This window comes from Humulus lupulus, chromosome 1 (assembly GCF_963169125.1).
Source record: "Humulus lupulus chromosome 1, drHumLupu1.1, whole genome shotgun sequence".
Lineage (NCBI taxonomy): Eukaryota > Viridiplantae > Streptophyta > Magnoliopsida > Rosales > Cannabaceae > Humulus > Humulus lupulus.
In genome coordinates, this window is record NC_084793.1 from 302,641,612 (window position 1) to 302,663,213 (window position 21,602).

Consider the following 21,602-nt stretch of genomic DNA (forward strand, 5'->3'; position numbering starts at 1 on the left):
TATTAGTTTCTGGTTCTTAATGTAAACATGGATTTTGAGCTGAGTTTTGGTGGGAATTCTAGGGAATTGAGGCTGAAGATTTGAGGAGGAGAAGGCTAAGCAAGAGTGGAAGACAACCTAGGCTAAACTCATCCATCAAAGGTAAGAAACTCTAGCTTTAGGCTTTGTGATTTCTGTTGTTTGCTGAGTTTTTGAGTTCTAGGTTCAGCCATGGTGGATTTTGTGTTTTGGGGTGCATGTGATTGAATTACTTGTGGTTAGGTTGTTTGGGATGAGTTGAGGATGTTGGGAGGCTTGTTTTGATGTTTGGTTGAAATTTGGAAGAGTTTTGGGAAGGTTTCGCTCGGGGAAAATCAAAGGAAGAAAATGCAGGGTTTGTTGTGCTGTGACTAGCGCTGTAGCGCTAGCCTTTGGGCTACAGCGCTAGGCTTGGGCGTCTGGGAGCCTGAAGGCTCTGTTTGTAGCACTGTAGCGCTACCCTATTCCTAGAAAGGAGTGTTTGGGTTATTTCTTAGGGTTTTTGCCCGGGGGGCTCGGGGTTTGATTCCACCACTGCGTTTGGTGGAATTAGGGCTTCCCGAGGGCTCGGGATTGGTCCCGAGGCTAGGTTTTGGATTTGAGGTTTGGTGATGGTTCTGATTGATTAGTGGTGAAAAATGCATATTTATTGATTTTTAATGGCCAAAATAAATTAAGTTTAATTAATATTTTCATTGAATTAATATAATTTATTTTATAAATGAAAATGTTTGATTATGATTTAATTTATTGTTATTTTGTAGGAATTAAAGATGCATTTTGTCATAAAGAAAAGAAAGAAGAAATAAATAAATAAAGTTGAAGAAATGAGGAAAAGTTGGCATTTTTGCAAAAATTGAAGCCCAGAAATTCGGCCCAAAGCACCCTAGGCCCGCAACTTTCCCTTCTCTCCAGCGCGCCACTTGTTGCGCTCCTCGCATGCCACGCGTCCCAGCAACCTTTGACCCACGTTAGCCTCCTTGCTTCCTTCAACGTGACCCTCCAATCTAAACGCCCAGCAGCGCGTCACCAAACACTCTAGCAGGCCTAGCTTCCCTCCAACAAGCCCAACAAAGGTCGAGCTCCCCCAATCAATCCAGCAGCCAAGCTCCCTTCAGCCAATCCTCCTTCAACCTCACAGCCAGCCCAAATGGCCCATCTCCAGCAGTTGACCTGTGAGCCCAGTTTACTCAGCATCCCCTGTTGACGTGGCGTGCCCTCATTGGTCGGCTGGGTTAATGGACTAGCTCCCAACCAGGTACCTTTGGCCCAACCTTTCATGCACCTTGGGCCATGCACATTTCCATTTTGAGCTTTAAAGCTCATCTTTTTTGGTATTTTTGAAAAAGAGCATTTTGACCATACACCAAAATAACTTGGTTAATATTTATAATAAGATTTGATTTTTCAAAATCATATTTTATTATTAATATTTCAGATTTATTTTGTAAACTCTATTTTGTTGTTTCATTTATTTTTAGTCATTTTCTCCCTCTATAATTAGGGACTCTTATTTCACATTTTCTATGTAATTTTTAGCTAGCAAAACTCTATCAAATTTTAGTCTCATTTCTCATATTTTCTCTCTAGAATTTCATGAGAATGTCTAACATAATAGGCTAACCTTCTTAGGAAGGTTAGGATGATCCTATATGCACTATGACTTTGTTTGGTATTTTTGATTCACCATGTGCATAAAGTTTATATATTTTAGTGATTTATTTTCTTTCATCTTTACTTCTTCATCTTATTATCTATATTTATGTTTACTAATAGTATATAGATTTTGTCATGCACTTTCTATGTATTATAAAATTAGTGAAAATAATATAGATAATATCTTTATCATTTTCTCCATCTCATTCATATATGTTTACTTTTGCTAAAATCTATATAGAATTAGTCATGCTCTTTCTATGTATTTTATAAATAGTAAAAGTAATATTTGTGTTAGGTTTTATGTCCAATCTTTTATTGCATTATTGTCAATGGTATAATGTCATTTTTAGATTTCTCATAAGATTTATCTCATCATTCCATGGTAAAGAATAGTAATCACTTGAATACATTTTTGTGAAATATATTTGTGCTTCAATGTTAAATTCTCCAAATGAATAGTTGGGATGTGAACTATCCATTTGTGTAATTTTTGTGAATCAAAGATCCAAATAAATAAGTATGCATATTGGTGACTCTTGATCCTTCCTACTTGTTACCTATTGTTACATCACATTTTATTCTATCTTTATTTATAATCTTTAAATCTAAAACACAACAAAAATATCATTTGATCTATTTTCCTCATATTATTTATCTCTAAACTTTATTTATGGATTAAATTTATTTCTTTGCCTCCTTGTGGAATTGACCGCCCGATCTATACTACGACTACTGCTAAGTGGAAGTCACGTTTGGGCGTTAAACACTGATCTATGGCTGTGACTAGGTGTACGCTAGGGCTCAGACGGGATCGTGCTTGAGAATCAAATTGAACAAAGCTAACAAAATCTAAAGGTAAGAAAACTGCATCCGATTATGTGTTTGTGATGGGACTAAGAGCTCCCTATATCTGTATAATGCCATAAATGGTATTATGCCATGGGACATGTGATAAACGGCCTAAGGGTGCCGTAAATAATACTTACGCATAGGGCGCGGCTCGGCCACTGGTAGCAGATGATAACTTAATATTCACTGAGCTCGGTTTAAGCGGGCCAGAGTCAGTGGGATAAATAGAGGGTACGACCTAAGGGCGCTAACCCTAGTTATCATATGTGAATTGATTGATGATATGAGATGATGTACTTGGTATGCTGAATACTTGAACAACATGATTGTCTGAACTGTTGAGTATATGTATATACTGTGTGAGTTGTCTGGTTGTTTGCTTAATGGTTATGCTCTGCTTTTGTGTTTTCTTGCTGGGCCATGGCTCACGGGTGCTACGTGGTGCAGGTAAAGGCAAGGGCAAGTTGGACTAATCCTGAGATGGAGAGCTGCGGGGCTGAATGTACATAACCAGCTGATCAGTCGCCACGGCCGAGGAGTGGATCGGGACGAGAAAAGCCTATTTGTCTGTTTTGCCTTAGAATGGCTAACAACTGTATTTTGATCCTAAATTTTTGTAAACAACCTTTAAACTTTACTACTCTCAGGATCCCATGTAAAGAAAATGTTTACTTATAAGAAATGAAGCTTTTGAGACCAAAATATTTTAACCCTAGTTCAACTGTAGTTTCAGTGACACGTTTCAAATTAATGACTTGATTAGCAAGTCTTGCACCATTATAAACACACAGTGTAACGGTCTTGGCTATCCAGAGCGTTACAACTATCCAACCACCAAGTATTGATAGGAACATCAACTAGATTAGGTTCAAAACAAACACAAGCTAAATGAGTACCTGATTGTTTGTTATTCTTTTCTTGCCAAATCTTAAATTTGTGACAATCAGTTCTTCTATGACCCATTTTATCACAGAAGAAACACTTAACATTAGCATACTTCGATTGGGCATTTTCCTTTTTCTGTCCATTGTTATGCTCCTTTTTATTATCAGTGTTATTAGAAGTGTTGTTCCTCTTATTTTTTAATCTCTCTTTTCCTTTATTTGGCTTGAGTTGAGAAACATAATGAACTCACTCATTCTTCTCCTTTTTTAGCTTGTTTTCCTCAGCAACACACTTCGAAATTAATTTCATTGATTCTCCATGTTTGAGTATAAGTGTCGTAGGTTGTCTTAATGAGATTGAAAGATGCAGGAAGAGCATTGAGAGCATGATGAATAATATAAGAATCAATTGAGAAATCTTACGATCTTTTAGCTTTGACTAAACATTGACAATTTTTAAAATGAAGTCCCTCACTCCTTTAGTTTCATCATATTTGATGGTTTGAATCTCATCCATAAGAGATCCAGTTTCAACGTTTTCACCAGTGTCATATAATTTTCCTACATTAGTTAAAAACTCTTTGGCATTAGTTGTCTCAGGCAGACAACTCAAAAGATGTTCAAAAATCGATCTGTCCATAACTATTAGACTGAGATGATTTGACTTTTCCCATTGTGCATGGAAATTTCTCTGGGCAGTAGTGCTCGCATCAGTTGGAGCAGTAGGTTGATCTTCACACATGTATAGGTCCAAATCCATGATTCTCAAACTAAAATCCACATCTCGTTTCCACTTCTTGTAGTTGGACCTAGTCAGAATTTGAATGGAAGCACTGTTGTTCATAGAAAAAGAAACTACAAGATAAAAGGAAAATGACAAAACTTGATTAAACTATAAGCATATCAAGAAAATATATAAATAGAGTCAATATGGTCATCACAAACTCCCTTTTGGGATGAGAATATAACATACATATGATCTATTTTCATGAAGTTAAATAGAAAAAATATATATAAAAAAGTACACATAAAAAATTATTACCTTTGGGCAAATAAATTTAAACATGCATTATGATCAACACACTTCATGATACATTAATTAATATATATAACCTCCTTTGGGCAAGTAATTATACATATCAATTATTCAACAAAAATATTTTCAATAAACTAATGAAATTTAGCGATAAAACAATCATTAAAAAATAATATAATTAAATCACTTCGATGATAATAATTATAATATTTTCAACCAAATTCCCAAAAAAATAAAATAATTTGCCCATTAAATTTATGAATAATCAAAATAATGTGCCCCACCATAACACATTATATAGTCATCAAACAATCAAGTTTGTCACTTTAGAACAACAAAGAATATGTGATTTTTTTTTATGAAAGCCAATTCCTATTGTTTGAGTGGAGAGTATATAAAAAAAAAAATTGGCTATTGGAGAGAGTGAGTATTTTCAAATGAACGAACAAATACTCAAATAATTTTATGTGATTCAAATTTTTGAGAAAATATTATAAATTATTTATTAATGTTTTATCACAGCGTAAATAATATTAATTCCGTAATAATTATTTGAAGATTTCAAAAAATTAAATAAAAATCACAGAAAATTCAGAAATTAAATTCTATTAATGTTAAAAAAAAATGTCGAAAAACAATGTCGGGAGACCAAGTCGTGCGACTTGGATTGTGACCCGGTCAGGTCGTGCGACCCAGATTGTGACCTAGTCGGGTCCAACTGATTTCTGACCAGAAAAAGAGGCATTTTCGAGCCTTTAATAAGGGGTTTTCATCAGAGGAACATGTGCAATTGATTTATGGGGTTTGCATCGAGTAAAAACAAGAATCTAAGTGTAGATCTAAGAGATTATATGCGAAAAAAATACATCAAAAATTGGGTAAAAGAATGTGTAATGGTCGAATCTATACAAAATCAAAGCATGGTTTATCTTCCACAAGCAATAATGAATATATGCAATAATTTAATTCAGAAAAATAACCATTAAATTGAGATATAGCAACTTTGCAATTTCGAATTTTATGAAAAAACCCTAAAGTTTTAAATACAAAATTCTTCATGATTATGTAACGAAATTAAACATATAATATATGGATAGAAAGGCAATTTCGAGATAAACAAAAGCCCTAATATTTTGGGATCTAACTATAAAAATTTTGACATAAAATAATAACAAAAATTACTTAGGGTTTATCAACGATTAATCTCAATTTAGGTTAAACAAAAAATTATAGGTCCTAAATCGTATACAATTGGCAATCTTATACCACATGTTAGATATTCATACAACATCTTATCAATAATTTTGCATACAACTTAAAACACTATAAACAATTAAATAATATAGAAAACATACCTGATTCAGCTATGGAGAAAACGTGAATTGTTAGTGCAATACTAACCAACTAAGCCTTCCTCCCTATGACCTCTGTTATCCAAAAAACAGGCACGAATGACGTGACAAGTGATTTCTGGACACGTGGCTGACACTTGGCGAAGTTCTGCTAGGGTATCGACCAGTGGAGATATTGTAAACAAAAGGCAGTCGAAGTTTACCTGCTCCGCATGTCTCATGATGCTTTTATAAAGATCTTAGTCAATCCTGAGATTGACTCCCATGATTTCTTGAGTATCCGATTATTTAGGAAAGAATATCTGTAACAAATTAATGTAATCCCCCTTGAGCCTATAAATAGAGAAAGATAGCTCAAGGAAGGGACTTTTGGCCTTCGAATTATTTGAGACTAGAGTAATTCTATTTGATATATTGTCTTGTTCTTCAGAGGTTGGTGAAACTCATTGAACTCTAGTTCTTTGATCACTCCTTTGAATCCTATATCAATAATAATTCAAGTGGACGTAGGTTATTACCAGATTCTGGGGCTGAACCACTATAAATTCTTGTGTTCTTTATTGTTTTTTGTCATCACATTCATTTCAACGTGTTTGTCCACGTCAAGCAAATTTGATTCTGTGTTAGTTGGCCAAAATCAGGGTCAACAACCTCTATTTCTGAAGCAGATTATCAGATAACACAATAGCGATGAGACTATTCGTATATATAGAGTTAGGGATAAGACTTAGCTTATATTAACTTAGTTGGACTAGATCTCTTCATCAAAGACTTCAGTTAACTAGAAAGTTTACACTTCTGCTTCAACTAGACTACTATAGATACTAAGCCCATCAACAAGAGATCACTAAAATTAAATAGGCTAGGTCAGCAAAAAAATTATTTATCAACTCATATTTTATAAAACATTAAAATATTAATGTAAGCCCAAATAAAAGTCTAACAAATTATGCTTCACTTCACTTTTAATAAGTCGACAAAATATATCAGATTTTCATATTCAATGAATTCAGTTCTGGGAGGGAGTTGTCAGAATGGGCCAGCCATATGAGACCACTTGAATTTTGACATTAAAGATTTATCTTACAAATTAGGGGTGTTCAGCAAAGTGCTAGAATCTTAGTCGATGGAAGCTTTGGATCCACCAACGGGCGCATCCCACATACTTACCTTGCTTGTGCGCAAAAGCAGATATGGTCCGGTATTCCCTTGTTCCATGTATTGGTTAACCGCCCACACCGCACAAACCGCCCACATCGCACCACACCGCACAAACCGCCCACATCGCACCACACCGCACCGCAATTTGCAGTTTAGAACCCTTCGCGGTGCAGTTTTAAATTTTATAAATGCGGTTCAAACCACACTGCACCGCATCATTATATATATTAACTTTTTTATATTATTTTTTTCAATTTTACTATATTTAAAGTTAATGCATAAATATTTATATAGTATAATATAATATACACAATATCTAGAAAGAAATATAATATTTCATAGGATGCTAACACCTATTATACTTCAATCTAAAGATATTCCTCCTTAATTAAAATAATATTTACGTTTATATTACATTTTTTATTTGTTATTAGTTTGTTGTATTTTTATTGTTTTGCTTAAAGTTTATTAGCTTGTTGTACATTTAAGTATTTTGTTAAACACTTTATGGTTATAAGATTTATTATGAATCTTTCTTAATTATAATATTTAATTGTTAAATTATTTGGCGATAGATATAAACCGCCAAAACTATACCGCACCACACCGCATTTTTGCAGTACGATTTATACTGTTTGAAGTTTATACAGTGCGGGTTGCAGTTTGGAAAATTGTTCAAACCGAATATGTGGTGCAGTCTAAAAAATTAGAAAAAAACCGCAGTACGAACACCCTACTACAAATATAGAAGAAAACCAAATGGTACACTTCATTCGACCTATGTCAAAACTCTTCGAATATATTGTGTTTGAGTCAAACAAATGATCACCACTATTTTTTTTAACCCTTTTATATTTAAAGTGGCTAAAACAAACTCCCTTTTTCTCTCTTTTTTTTTCTTTTTAACTTTCCTATCTTATTGTTTAACACAGATTTTTTTATCTTATTTTATTGTTTTACTCTCTTGGTTTCTTTCTAAGCCTAGAGAAGAAGTGAGAACAAATATATTGGTATGTTTGATGCCTCATATTGTATTATATATAATATTATATTTAATTATATTGTATAGACTATGTGTAATATTGACTTAGATTTACATATAAATATATACATAATATTAATATGTATATGTACAATTAAGAAATTAGTTTTATTATTATTGAGTAATTTGTAATTTGTTTAAAAAAAAATTATTTGGCTCCTTTAATAGTTTTTCACGTTCTGTTCAGAATAAAAATATAACATATTAATAAAAATAATACTAAACATAATACTATATAAAAATATCTTACACAATACAATCTAATATAATACTATATAATACAAAATATTAATGGCACCCTAAGAGATATTGACATTGTGAGAAAAGGTTTCGGACAAGAAAAAAAAAGTGCAAGTGAGGAGAGTTTGGTGATTATCTTCAAGAACTTTCATTGTAACATCTTGTAATATACGATTGAAGAAGACTGCCTCCCGTGAACATAGGTCAAATTCTAGACCGAACCGAACCACATAAATCTTGAAGTTGTTTTATACTTGTTTACTTTGTTTTCCTCCTGGACTGGACTTTTTTATGTTAACCAAAGTTTATTCACAACAATATGGATCTAGTATTCACACAAAATTGCAAAACATAATATAATTTGATTAGCACTCATATTTACTCTAATATTTGGTCAATGGAAAAAATTAAGGAATATTCTTGTTAGCTGAAAATGCTCCCTACAACACGTATTTATATTTTTGTGTTTAGTAACAAATATTAATGTTTTACTTTTTTCATTTATTTTCGATTGATCACACATTTTATCTGTAATGCACATTATTAATATGTATATCCATGCAAAAGATCCTAAGGTATTCACACCAATCCAAAATACACAGCTCAAGTTTGAAAATATCACAAGAAAGGTGAAAACCCATCAGAGCCATGTTTTACAAAATTCTTATTTACATTTCTCCCTAATCATTTCGAAAATCATTACATTTTATCCAAAAAATCTGAACTCAAACGATTCACCATGTATTGAAAAATAGCTCTGTTTCAAGATTATCGCCTACTGCAGTTGGAAATATGAGGAACCAAGAGGGACTGCCACGACATATAGTGAACATGCACGTGTCACCTTAAACCAACACGTATTCACTTTCTTCTGATCTTCCTCATCTTCTATAAAGAGTTTTTGACAACTTCAACAAGTTCAAAGACAATCTTTGATCTACAATGTCGATCAAACCTTTGATCCAACGCCTCTCATTCACCCTACTCATCATCTTCTTCTTCTTTCTTCTCTCTTTGCATGCAGGTACAGCCAAGGAAAAAGATTTTGGGGTTGGTGATGAAGATGAAGATTTCTCAGGTGGTGGTGATGGTTTTGTTCCTTTGGTGAAGAAAGAGCAGAGGAAGGTATTAGTTGATAATGAATATGGTCAAATCTCAGCCATTGAAATCTCTGATGGGATCAGAGGGCCTCACCATATGCACTTCTTTACTTTGGTGCCCAATTCCTTGTTTCTTCCTGTGCTTCTGCATGCTCAGATGGTGTTTTATGTTCACACAGGTTCTTCTTTTGTCTCATTATTCTCTTGTGCATATATATATTTAGGGTTGTGTTGTAAATAAATTGTGGGTTGTGTTGTAGGAAGTGGAAGTTTGAGTTGGGCCAATGAGGAAGAGAAAAGAAGAGTGAATTTGAAGCGAGGAGATATCTTCAGACTTGACCCTGGTTCTATATTTTATATACAAAGTGACTTGGAGACTAAACGTGAAAGCCTAAGGATTTATGCCATTTTTCCTAATTCAGATGATGAGTACTCAATCGTATGAACTCTTTCTCACTCTCTCTCTCTCTCTCACTCTCTCGGCTTGGGTTTTTAAACGAAACAATAAAAAACAGGTACCATCCATTGGGGCATACTCGAGCATCAGGAACTTGGTCCGTGGCTTTGACAAGATAACACTCAAGCGCGCTTTCAAGGTAAGCAACCATTCTATCATAGTCATTTTGAGATCTATGCTTTCTTATGTAATCCACTTAGTACTATACATGTCAATACACAACTATTTTAGTAATGTTTGGTTCGTTGCTATGGTACTTGATCATATGTAAAATTTTGCATAGAAACGTGGTAAAATTCTGAGATATTTAAGGCCAACATGTGGTAATCTTATGATTTATGATAGGCTTCATATGAAGTAATAGAATCAATAACAAGTGCAACCGATATACAACCAATCGTTCATGCCATCTCAACAAAGAAAGAAGGAAAGAAAAAAGGGTTGTGGGAAATGGAAGCTCGATTCCTGAAAGCCTTTCTTGGAGGCAGAGAAGAGATGATATCATTGAACAAGAAGAAACAAACAACAAACGCCTTTAACATCATCGAAGCAGAACCTGATTTTGAGAACTGTAACGGCCGGAGTCTTACAGTTACCCGGAAAAGAGCAGGCAATCTTTTGAAGGGTACCAACATTGGCCTCTTCATGGTGAATTTGACCAAGGTGAGTGTTCCAAAATCATTTCTTTTCTATTTTTATCTAATATGGATTTAGCTAGCTTGGTGTTGAAAATGTTGTGATTCTGAACTGTGCCTAATGAAATGGTTTTTATTGGTGTGACTTGTTGAAAAAAGGGCTCTATGATGGGGCCTCACTGGAATCCAAGAGCAACTGAGATTGCTGTGGTGTTGAAAGGAGAAGGAATGGTTCGAGTGGTTTGTTCCAGCAACAAAAGCATATGGAAATCAGAGTGCAAAAACATGAGGTTTAGGGTAAGGGAAGGTGATGTTTTTGCTGTGCCCACGTTCCACCCCATGGCTCAGATGTCATTCAACAATGATTCGTTCATTTTCATGGGGTTTAGCACAACAAGACAGAACAATCATCCTCAGTTTTTGGCAGGAAAGCAGTCAGTCCTACAATCCCTTGACAGAAATGTTTTGGCATTGTCGTTTAATGTTGGCAATTCTACGATTGACCAACTTTTGGCTCCACAGGGTGATTCAATCATACTGGATTGTACTTCTTGTGCTGAGGAAGAGCAGAGAATGATGAAGGAAGAAATTGAGAAAGAAAAAGAGAGGAAGAGGGAAGAGGAAGAAAGAAAGAGAGAAGAGGAGGAAGCCAGGAAAAGAGAGGAAGAAGAGGAAAAACGAAGGGAGGAAGAGGAGAAAAGGAAAAGAGAGGAAGAAAGAAAGAGAGAAGATGAGGAAGCCAGGAAAAGAGAGGAGGAAGAGGAAAGGAAGAGAGAAGAAGAGGAAGCCAGGAAAAGAGAGGAAGAAGAGGAAAGGAAGAGAGAAGAAGAGGAAAAGCAAAGAGAGGAAGAAGAGGAAAGGAAGAGAGAAGAAGAGGAGTCAAGAAAGAGAGAAGAGGAGGAGGAAAAACGAAGGGAGGAAGAGGAAGCCAGGCAAAGAGAGGAGGAAGAGGAAAGGAAGAGAGAAGAGGAGGAAAAGCGAAGGGAGGAAGAGGAGGCAAGAAAGAGAGAGGAAGAGGAGGAAAAACGAAGGGAGGAAGAGGAGGAAAAACGAAGGGAGGAAGAGGAAGCCAGGCAAAGAGAGGATGAAGAGGAAAAGCAAAGGGAGGAAGAGGAGGCAAGAAAGAGAGAGGAGGAAAAACGAAGGGATGAAGAGGAAGCCAGGCAAAGAGAGGAAGAAGAGGAGATGGAGAGGGAGCAGGAGGAGGCTGGGAGGGAAGAAGAAGAAGAGAGACAGAGGAAACAGGAGGAAGAGGAAGCAAGAAAGAGAGAAGAAGAAGAGATAGAGAGGGAGCAGGAGGAGGCTGGGAGGCAAGAAGAGGAAGAGAGACAAAGACAAAAAGAAGAAGAAGAAGAAGAAGAAGAGAGGGAAAGGCAAAAAGAGGAAGCTAGAAGGAGACAAGAAGATAAAGAGAGGGAGAGACAAGCAGAGAGGGAACAAGAAGCAATACAAGAGAGGGTGAGACAAGAAGTAAAAGAAAAACAATCAGAAAAGGAAGCTGGCAGAGAACCAGAGGATCATGATACAAAAACCACAATGGACAAGCAAGAGAAGCAAAGTGGCAGAGTTGAGAATGGAAAATCTTATTTGAAATTGAAGACCGTCTGATCTTATCTGAGAGAGGAGATTTTGCTACTTTAGTCACCAGGATTAAACAGTGCAACATAAATAATTACATCCCTACTGCTCTGTTTTTCTTAAGTTTATTGTTGATAGTAAGCTCTATGACTATGTTTTAAACCTTTTTTCTGAGGTTTTATGCTTATTACTATAGTAATCAGTGATTATTTTTCAAGTTTTATTCTAACAGAGCTTGTGCCTACTTATCCAAGTAAAAACAGCTAAAATTGCAAAAGTGAATGACAATTTAAATTGAACTCAAGAAAGAAATCAAAGGGCATGTTATAAATTCCAGTACACGAGACTCGTCTTAAACGTAGCCAAGTAATCTCTCTATAAAGTTAGGGAGCCTTGGCACATGATAATGACAGCTTCAATTAAAACTAAGAGCTCTAGACTGTTTAAAATTTCTTTTTAACTTATCTTTTACACATGACTTAGTCAACAAAATCTCCTAAAGTTCTAAGAGTTGGCACAGAAAATGGAAAAAAAAAATTGAATTAAGAACTAGAAAGAGAACAAAAGGCACAGGTATCAACTCCATGACACGAGACAATCTTCAAATAAAAACTGTAGACTCAAAATGGCCATTACTAATCCTTCTCTTGGTTTCAGGCAAGAAATGTTAAAATGGGCTTTCATGCCCCACTTGACTTGCCATCATAAAGCACAAACGAAATATACAATATGGTATTTGCTACGGTTATCAAAAAGTATGCTCAAGCATTGATTGAGCTTGCAATATATGACACAACAACGGTAATGTCGTCAAGCTTACCACCATAATAACGAAACCCAGCTTCTTGAGCAGCTGTTGAAAATGGTGTCTGCCGGGTTTTGTCGAGTGCCCTCTGGCGTGCCAAAGCAGCTATCTTCTGAGCAGTCACCTGGGGTTCCAAGCCAGCTCTTACAGCATGAACAACAACGGCAGTAACTTCGTTATTATACAAGTTGTCAAATAGCCCATCTGTTCCAGCAATAATAACATCCCCCGGAGAAACAGGAATTGTGAAAACCTGGGAACGTTGACAAAACAGAAAATATGCTCAGTTTGGGAAACTCAAATTTTCCCACTAAATGCTAGAGCATGAGTTATTTATCTGGCCATAGCATAACACAAGGATTTCAAAGTTCAAAACTTTTCTTTGTGCTCAAGATCTTGAGAGAGCATAACATAATTATGTCCAAAGTATTTAAGCTGTCCAAACGTTTAACTAACCTGACCAGAGCTCGGTAGGTCGCCATCTGTGCCACTCTCTAACTGATATGTAAAGTTGAAACCGTGTTGTTGCACTGGAGATCGAAAAACAGTGCACCCGTCTCTAACTACTATGAATCCACTGTCCCCCAGGTTAATTGCATGGAGTTCCTGGTGAAAAATTAGATAAAAAAACAATATATTAGTATATTACTAAAGTGTACATGTTCCCTTCCCTGATTTTTCACACATAAGGCAAACCATTCAAAATGCACAGAACAGAATAAAATCATATATTTTTCATAGCAGGAAAAGGTTGACTGTTTCAATTAATGAAAATCCTCATGCACCCTGCCCAAGATTTAGCCAGGAAGGAAACATTAACAAGTATTGCATAGGCTTGGGATGATAAAGCAAGCAGAAGTAGAAGCTAAGAGCACTCTCTACCAATTCATGTTAAGGTTGGTCAATAAATGATTATTCAATGCATGCAGAGACTACCAAAGAACATATCTTTTTGCACTTGGTTGGGGAGGAAGCATTAAAAGATTTTCTAATATAAGAGATTCTTAGGGGACAGGAGAAACCCGTGAGGGTAATGAGAACTGTAACAAACCTTCTCCGTGAGGGTAATGATACAAGCTGTTGAAGAACCCCTTGCTTTTGTACCTGAGTGGGCCTTTTCTAACACCCTGGCTGGGTCAATAGAACCCTTAGGCTCCTCTTGAATTGCTGAAACAGAGTTAGACATAAGTTCGCGTGCAAACAATCCTGCATTCACACCAACATCTGCCCAGCCGCCAACACCATCTGCTACACCAATAGCCTGTTCATCTACACAAATAAAGTGAGCATCTTCTCCACCTGTGTCTTCCTTATCCGGATGAGGCAGGTAACATGATCCAGAAAGAAGCTTCAGAGTTCTGTCTCCAACAAGAGTTCTGAAATCAAACCCACAATAATGAAAAGATCTTTCCTATAGGCATATCTAATGAGTGTGTGCTAGAGTTTTATATGAAAATTCGGTAACTCAACAAGATAGCTAAACTCATCACTTAAACCCTATTGGTGATGCAATTTTTAATAGACTTAAAGAAAAGTATATTTTCAGAACTAATTGTTGTTTCAACAGTAAAGAAACAAAATAAGTACTGAGCAAGTGCCAAACCTTCTCACAAAGAAAATGGCAACAGTTATAGATGAAAACGCTGTCAAACTTAATATAGAGTAAGAGGACATACTGTTCAGGTGAAATGGTAGAACTAGAAAGCTGTTCATCACGAGAACTGCCATCAAACGACACATCATGAGCGGCACCAGCAGAGTAGCATGCTAAGGGAGAGGTATGGATATTCCTGAACTGAGGCCCAACAACTAAATTGGTGTTGCAATTCTTCCTCGTTACATCAGCAAGAATGAACCTACAAGTTAGTTGTTGGCTGTTGGATAATTCCATTCTCCTGAAACTCAGGCTAGCTCTCTGGCAACTAGTACGAGTTTTATCATTGAAAAAGACTCCGGTAGGTTTTGAAAACTCTAAAGCATTCCCACAATTTGTGATAACATCATCAACATAAACATCACCAATGAGAGACTTGGAATTAGAAGCAGCCATAGTTTTAGCCTCACTCGGGTAATTTACTAAATTTCTAGAAAACAATTTCCCTCTTCCAAGAATCGATTTTATAGAATTTTGTTTCCCAGTTACTGCTCTCTCAAAACCAGAAAACACAGAAAGATTCAGCTTTGAGAGAAAGCTAGATGGCATTTTAGCCTCTTAAGCAAATGACCCTCGATTCAAATAGGAACAAAGAACCTGGTATATTGCAAAGTATATAAAAGTTCATTACTCTCAACACATCTATATACCCAGAAAAGAAAACCCCTTTAACCTTCTTCAGCAACCCTCACACCTGCAAGTATAATAGATATCAGATACATAGATATACATGTAAGATAACAAATAGAGTTGTATTAAGCCTGAAAGTACTATAAACTTAGCAAAACAAAAATCCCATTTCGGGATTCACATCAAACATTGATTCCCAAAATCAAAATGCTATCTTTCTAACCCATTTTTCAAATTTTCACAATTCTCATATCCACAACCTTCACACCTAACATTACCAAACCCATGAAACGAATACGAAAACAAACCTGTTGCAAATCGAAATGGGTATTGAAGAAAAATGGACGAGCAAGATTAAGAAGCTCCGAAATATCAGCCGCTAAAAGAAAATTTCTGAGCCTCTGAATCTCACACTGGGTTTGGTTCTGCGAAAGGTTCACCCACCCAAGACCAACGAGCATATACACATGGGAGATATCCGAATATAGTGATTTTGAATTTTGGACGGAATTGTCCTTTCCTTTTATTATGGTTTCAGAAGAAGAGTAAAGGTATTTCGGTAATAGAACGATCATAAACTTTTAAGCAAGAATTGAGGAATATTTAGAGTGTTTAGTGTCGATTAAACCTGGGTTATAACTAGTCACGAACCAATTGGATGAGAACAGCTGGCAAGTGGCAACCACAAGAAATATAGTGGGTTAGGTTTTGTGATTCTTTTGGGCCACATTTTTGCAAAGGGCCCAGAGTTGGTTTGTTCGGTCATTATATGGCGACCCTTCAACGGAGTAGAAAGGTAGGTACGGCTCAGCCGAAACGACCAAAAATTTGGTGCGTTGTACAGAGTCATATGAAGCTGAGTGCCCATTGTTTCAAAGCTACTTATAGACTTCGGCCCACTCTATGTAGTGAGATTTTGTGGCCCATTAGGCTAACTGGATTTGAAGCCCATTTTCACCAAGGCCCAACAACAGCCAACGACACATCGATGGTCAAGGAGGATGGTTTGCTCCTTAAGTAGTCCAATTTGAGAATTATGGTTTCAGAAGAAGAGTAAGGGTATTTCGGTAATAGAACGGTCCATAAACTTTTAAGCAAGAATTGAGGAATATTAGGGGTCGTTTGGTATGTAGGAATCTGGACACGGGAATGAGAATCTAAACATTTTTTCATGTTTGGTACTGAGTTTGAGTTTTTATAACCTGAGAATCTGTACTCCAAAGGTTTTAACTTTCCCTGATTTTAAGTTCATGTGAAACTCATCTGACAAATGGTTTTCAGATACCAAGAATGTGAAACACTTCAAAATTATTATTATTATTATTTTTAAAAAAAATCTTAAACCAATAATTTTTTAGTTAATGACTTATTTTATTTTTGAAGCTTATAATAAAATATAAATATACATATATCAAACTATAAAATGATAAATAATCTTTGTTTATTTAAATAAATTGATTTGTAAATCCTTTATATCATTACTTTAGTTTAAAATAACAAATGAAATATTATTAAAAATAAAATAAGGGTATTTTTGTAATTTTAAAAATTGTACTTGATTCTAGTATTCAATAGATGTATTTTTTTAATTCTGTTAAAAAATATTTCATGAGTAAAATTGTTTGTAAATTATTTTGATGAAATATATTATTATATTAATTTTATGAAAATAAAAAAATATATATACATATATCAAACTATAAAATGATAAATAATATTTTTTTTATTTAAAGAAATTGATTTGTAAAGCCTTTATATCATTACTTTAGTTTAACATAACAAATGAAATATTATTAAAAATAAAATAAGGGTATTTTTGTAATTTTAAAAATTATACTTGATTCTAGTATTCAATAGATGTATTTTTTTAATTTTGTTAAAAAATATTTCAGGGGTAAAATTGTTTGTAAATTATTTTGATGAAATATATTATTATATTAATTTTATGAAAATATGAAGAAAAAAAAACAAATATACATATATCAAACTATAAAATGATAAATAATATTTTTTTATTTAAAGAAATTGATTTGTAAAGCCTTTATATCATTACTTTAGTTTAAAATAACAGATGAAATATTATTAAAAATAAAATAAATGTATTTTTGTAATTTTAAAAATTATACTTGATTCTAGTATTCAATAAATGTATTTTTTTAATTCTATTAAAAAATATTTCATAAGTAAAATTGTTTGTAAATTATTTTGATGAAATATATTATTGTTGACCCAGATTTTGGCCAACTGACACGGAGTCAAAAATACGCTTGACGTGGGTGAATATGTTGAAATGAGTGTGATGACGAAAATAATAAGAACACAAGATTTTATAGTGGTTCGGCCCCAGGATCTGGTAATAATCTACGTCCACTTGAATTGTTATTGAAATGAGATTCAAATGGGTGATCAAATAACTAGGGTTCAATGAGTTTCACTAACTTTTGAAGAAGAAAATACAATTATTCTCGTGTAATCTCTCTCTAATCTCAAAAGATATTTTTTGCTCAAAAGAAAAGGGATTGGATCCTCTTCCCTGAGCCCTCTTCTTCTATATATAAGCTCAGGGAAGATTTACATTGATTTATTACAGATATTATTTCCTAAATAATCGGATACTCAGGAAATCATGGGAGATGATTTCGGATTCCATCATAACTGCCTAAGATTTCCTCCGCGTATAATGTGCGTACGACTAGGCTGGTCGTATGAAGAAACCGATCGCATGATACTGGATGTCTTCCTGGTCAATAGTCGAGCACAAATTCTGCCAGGTGTCAGCCACGTGTAATTAATGTCTGCCATGTCATTCGCTTATGATTTTTGGGATAACAATTATTATATTAATTTTATGAAAACTTAACTGATTCTTATGCACAACCAAACACAGTGATGTAAGTTTCCAAACTATCATATTAGCCTCTTCAACTTTCCCAGTAATATAAAAACTGTGAACTCCTCATACCAAACAGTCCCTTAGAGTGTTTAGTGTCGATTAAACCTGGGTTATAACTAGTCACGAACCAATTGGATGAGAACAACTGGCAAGTGGCAACCACAAGAAATATAGTGGGTTAAGTTTTGTGATTCTTTTGGGCCACATTTTTGCAAAGGGCCTAGAGTTGGTTTGTTTGGTCATTAAATGACGACCCTTCAACGGAGTAGGGCTGTGCAGAAATTTTACAACCCGCATAATCTGCTCAAACCAACCCGAAAAAACCGCCAAAAAACGCAACCCGAATAAACCGACCAATTGTTACATTGGGCGGGTTGAAAATAATTATCAACCCGCCCAATATAACCCAACCCGCCCAATTAAGAATTTATTATTTTTAATATATTCAAATAAATATATAAATTAATTAAGTTTTGTTTTAATTTTTTTACTATAAATTTAAAATATTGTTTTAAACTTAAAAAGATAAACTTCACATTATTAGAACTAGTATTTAAAAGAAAAAAGTTACAAAAATGTAAAAAATATTGATGGACCCAAAACGGGTATGTTTAAAAATTTATATATCGCAAGCGCACGAATCGTCCATATAGAATAGTGATCGTAAGCAAGGATGTCGAACCCAAAGGAGTTGTCTAAAATCGAAAATGAAACTATTTTAAATCAAAAGTAATAAATTCTAACCTAGTTCCAAAGATTGATAAGTTTTAATATTATGAACATAAAATAAAAGATTGAAAAATAAAGCTATTTAAGATAATGAAAATAAACCAATAATGAGTTGAAAATAAGTGTTAAAAGAAAATATTATTAAGATACTAGAATCCACAAAATGTAAGTTTAATAATATTTATTAGTATATTGATTCCCAAGTGTTAGTGATAGTTAAAATAATTTAAACTATTATTTTTCAAAAAGATTTATAATTTTAAACACAAATTTCTTATAAAAAGATAGGATTTTTCTTCACTTTTCAAAATTATAATTTCAAAGCATTTAGTGTAAATCAATCTAATGAAATAACAAATAAATCAATGAACATTATTTATAAGGCAAAACATAATATTTTTGTTCTAAGCATGGATGTGTACAATTTAATGACACATCTTACACAAAGAATATTATGTTTATGCACTAATGAAGTACAAAGTGTAAATATGTTCTAACAATCTAAAATACAAGATATTTAAGATGAAAGAAATATATGAAGAAGAAAAATCCATAGACTTTGTTGCATTACAAGGGAAATCAACATACAACATAAATATTACTTAGTTACAAGTTGCTTCATCATGATCTTAATAATCTTATGAAAAAGATTAGAAGCACATAACTAGAGTAGAAATTACAAAATAAAAGACATACATACTTGCAAAATGCTCTTGAAAAACTCAAATGGAAGAGAGAATGGTAGAGAGAAAATGAGAGAAAAATATGGTAACCAAAAACATTAAGCACCCCAAAAATGGTCTTGAAAGTCCATATTTATAGCCAAAGTGAGTTTATTAAAATAATCAATTTAAATTAATTAAATTGATTAGATTAATTAAATAAAATAAATATGGTATGTAGAGGTAAATTATAGGGTGTAATGATGATGTTGTGGTGAAAATGTGTAGGAAAAAGGGTAAAAAGTTGGCATTTTTGTCATAGGGGACAAAGGGACAAAATGCAATTTTGTTGGACTCAATAAGGGAAATGACAGCAATGTGGTGGCTGGGTATTGGAGGGGGGGCCACGGGTTGGGCCTAGAGTGGGCCTCACGTGGTTGGGCTTTTGGAGAAACACCATTTTTCTTGTTACTTTCTTTCAAAATTACCATCTTTCCTTTGATTTTCTTGCTTTTCAAAGGCAATAATTTTCCTACACAATAAATTATAAACTAAATTAAAATTAAATATTTTCATTAATAAAATATATCATATAACTCCCATGAAAACATTAATTAAAATTTAATTTACATAACATTTAATTTCAATAAAATCATATTTTTAGCATTCAAACTAACAATACTAATTTTAAATAATTAAACTACAATATTTTACAACAAAATAACTATAAAAACACACAAAATTATATAAAATCAAAATAAGACTAATAAATTTAAAATTACTTAAAAACTTAATAAGTTAATTAAAAACTCAAGAACTAAGCAACAATTAGCATATAAAATATGGTAAAATAACTCTAATTTGTAGAGTTATCACACCCCAAAACTTAAAGTTTTGCTAGTCCTCAAGCAAAAGAAAAATTAAAATACACATATCTATATATATATTTTTTTTTTATTGGTGATATAAAAATGATTTTCTCAAAAATTGCATAATGAAAATAAATCTCATAAATTATTATGAATAAAATTTAAGCTTATGTAATTAATTAAATTGTCAATTTTGCTTTTAGAAAATAGGTTTTCATTAAAATTATTTTTCACTTAAACTTATAGGAAATAAGAATGTTTTTGTTATGAAAAATGTAACTTTTGTTACAAGCAAAATTGACCCTATAATTAAAAACAAAGCTTAAAAATTATTCATATTTTTAAGAGAATTAAATTCAAACTCAATCAGGATTTTTATCATTGAAAATTAAAAATATCACTAAATTTTATTTTATTTTTTTTTTAAATTTTTTATGAAAATGAACAAATTACAAAAAATTACAAAACAACAACATATAAATAATTTTTTTTTTTCAAACAAACATGACTAACTTAGATAAAACACAAAACATTAAAATTAATACAAAGCAAACATAAATAACACAAAACAAACACAATAAAACTTGATACCCCAAACTTAATTTAAGCATTGTCCTCAATGTGTCAAAATAGAAATATAAATTAAATTGAGAAGAGTGTAAAGTTTAGAATGGTCGTACCTCGATATTGTGCATTGCGAAGAGAGAACAAGATACAACGAACAAAAATTAAATCACACATAAAACAATAATACAAATAAAACACAAGTTGTCAAGATCAAATAGGACTCAAAGAGCATGGTAAACAGGGTCCTCAGGGAGTATCTCATCCACTTCATCAGTTTTTAATTCTAAAAATGGTTTTAATTTTTGTCCATTAACTTTAAATATATCACCATTTTTAGGATTTTCAATTTCAATAGCTCCATGTGGAAAAACAATACGAACAATGTAAGGACCAGACCACCTAGAGCGTAACTTTCCCGGGAATAGATGCAAACGAGAGTTGTATAAAAGGACTTTCTGACCTGGATAAAAATGTTTTCTCAAAATATTTTTATCATGGTAAAATTTCATGCGATCCTTATACTTTTTTGAATAGTCATAAGCATCATTCCTAATTTCGTCTAGTTCATTTAGTTGAAGTTTTCGTTTTTCACCTGCATTGTCTAAAGAAAAGTTTAACTGCTTAATTGCCCAAAAGGCTCTATGTTCTAACTCAACAGGTAAATGGCACGCCTTCCCATACACAAGTCTGTAGGGTGACATGCCAATGGGTGTTTTGTACGCGGTACGATACGCCCATAATGCATCAGTGAGTCTCAAGGACCAATCTTTCCTAGTTGGATT

General features: G+C 33.6%; 4 protein-coding genes across 5 annotated transcripts in view; 1 reads left to right on the forward strand and 3 right to left on the reverse strand.

Annotated features, from left to right (window-relative positions):
- Window positions 1-3,849: 3,849 nt before the first annotated feature.
- Window positions 3,850-7,055, reverse strand: LOC133780322 (uncharacterized). Its single transcript, XM_062220136.1, has 2 exons — window positions 6,969-7,055; window positions 3,850-4,302 (listed from the first exon to the last, which is right to left on the reverse strand). The coding sequence occupies exons 1-2, from the start codon at window positions 7,053-7,055 to the stop codon at window positions 3,850-3,852; spliced, it is 540 nt and encodes a 179-aa protein (XP_062076120.1).
- A 2,128-nt stretch (window positions 7,056-9,183) lies between these two features.
- LOC133780333 (vicilin-like seed storage protein At2g18540) lies at window positions 9,184-12,268 on the forward strand. Its single transcript, XM_062220140.1, has 5 exons — window positions 9,184-9,520; window positions 9,602-9,780; window positions 9,857-9,937; window positions 10,144-10,461; window positions 10,593-12,268. Exons 1-5 carry the CDS (start codon window positions 9,184-9,186, stop codon window positions 12,039-12,041), a joined length of 2,364 nt encoding a protein of 787 aa, XP_062076124.1. The 3' UTR covers window positions 12,042-12,268.
- A 343-nt stretch (window positions 12,269-12,611) lies between these two features.
- Window positions 12,612-15,672, reverse strand: LOC133812593 (probable protein phosphatase 2C 80). 2 transcript variants are annotated; one of them, XM_062246378.1, is made up of 5 exons: window positions 15,409-15,672; window positions 14,493-15,164; window positions 13,868-14,174; window positions 13,273-13,422; window positions 12,612-13,069 (listed from the first exon to the last, which is right to left on the reverse strand). In XM_062246378.1, exons 2-5 carry the CDS (start codon window positions 15,017-15,019, stop codon window positions 12,773-12,775), a joined length of 1,281 nt encoding a protein of 426 aa, XP_062102362.1. In that variant the 5' UTR covers window positions 15,020-15,164; window positions 15,409-15,672; the 3' UTR covers window positions 12,612-12,772. The 2 variants fall into 2 exon arrangements, with proteins under 2 accessions (XP_062102362.1, XP_062102361.1); XM_062246377.1 differs by having other exon boundaries at window positions 13,868-14,192; window positions 15,409-15,669.
- The window catches only part of LOC133780345 (uncharacterized), a 36,490-nt gene continuing 30,026 nt past the window's right edge, over window positions 15,139-21,602 (reverse strand). Inside the window, exons 4-5 of the mRNA XM_062220144.1 lie at window positions 21,413-21,555; window positions 15,139-15,164 (exon numbers count right to left, since the gene is read on the reverse strand). Of these exons, the coding sequence (XP_062076128.1) occupies window positions 15,139-15,164; window positions 21,413-21,555 (169 nt within the window). The remainder of the gene's footprint in view (window positions 15,165-21,412; window positions 21,556-21,602) is intronic.

Bases quoted from the DNA above. Each gene is read 5' to 3' on its own strand.
- LOC133812593 (XM_062246377.1), bottom strand. From the start codon at position 15,019: ATGCCATCTAGCTTTCTCTCAAAGCTGAATCTTTCTGTGTTTTCTGGT. The intron at 14,193-14,492 runs GTATGTCCTCTT...GTTTGATTTCAG, and splicing joins TCTACCATTTCACCTGAACA to AACTCTTGTTGGAGACAGAA. The intron at 13,070-13,272 runs GTTAGTTAAACG...CAACGTTCCCAG, and splicing joins ACCTACCGAGCTCTGGTCAG to GTTTTCACAATTCCTGTTTC.
- LOC133780322 (XM_062220136.1), bottom strand. From the start codon at position 7,055: ATGTGGGCGGTTTGTGCGGTGTGGGCGGTTAACCAATACATGGAACAA. The intron at 4,303-6,968 runs GTAAGTATGTGG...ATATGCTTATAG, and splicing joins TGCTTTTGCGCACAAGCAAG to TTTAATCAAGTTTTGTCATT.
- LOC133780333 (XM_062220140.1), top strand. From the start codon at position 9,184: ATGTCGATCAAACCTTTGATCCAACGCCTCTCATTCACCCTACTCATC. The intron at 9,781-9,856 runs GTATGAACTCTT...AATAAAAAACAG, and splicing joins CAGATGATGAGTACTCAATC to GTACCATCCATTGGGGCATA. The intron at 9,938-10,143 runs GTAAGCAACCAT...GATTTATGATAG, and splicing joins CACTCAAGCGCGCTTTCAAG to GCTTCATATGAAGTAATAGA.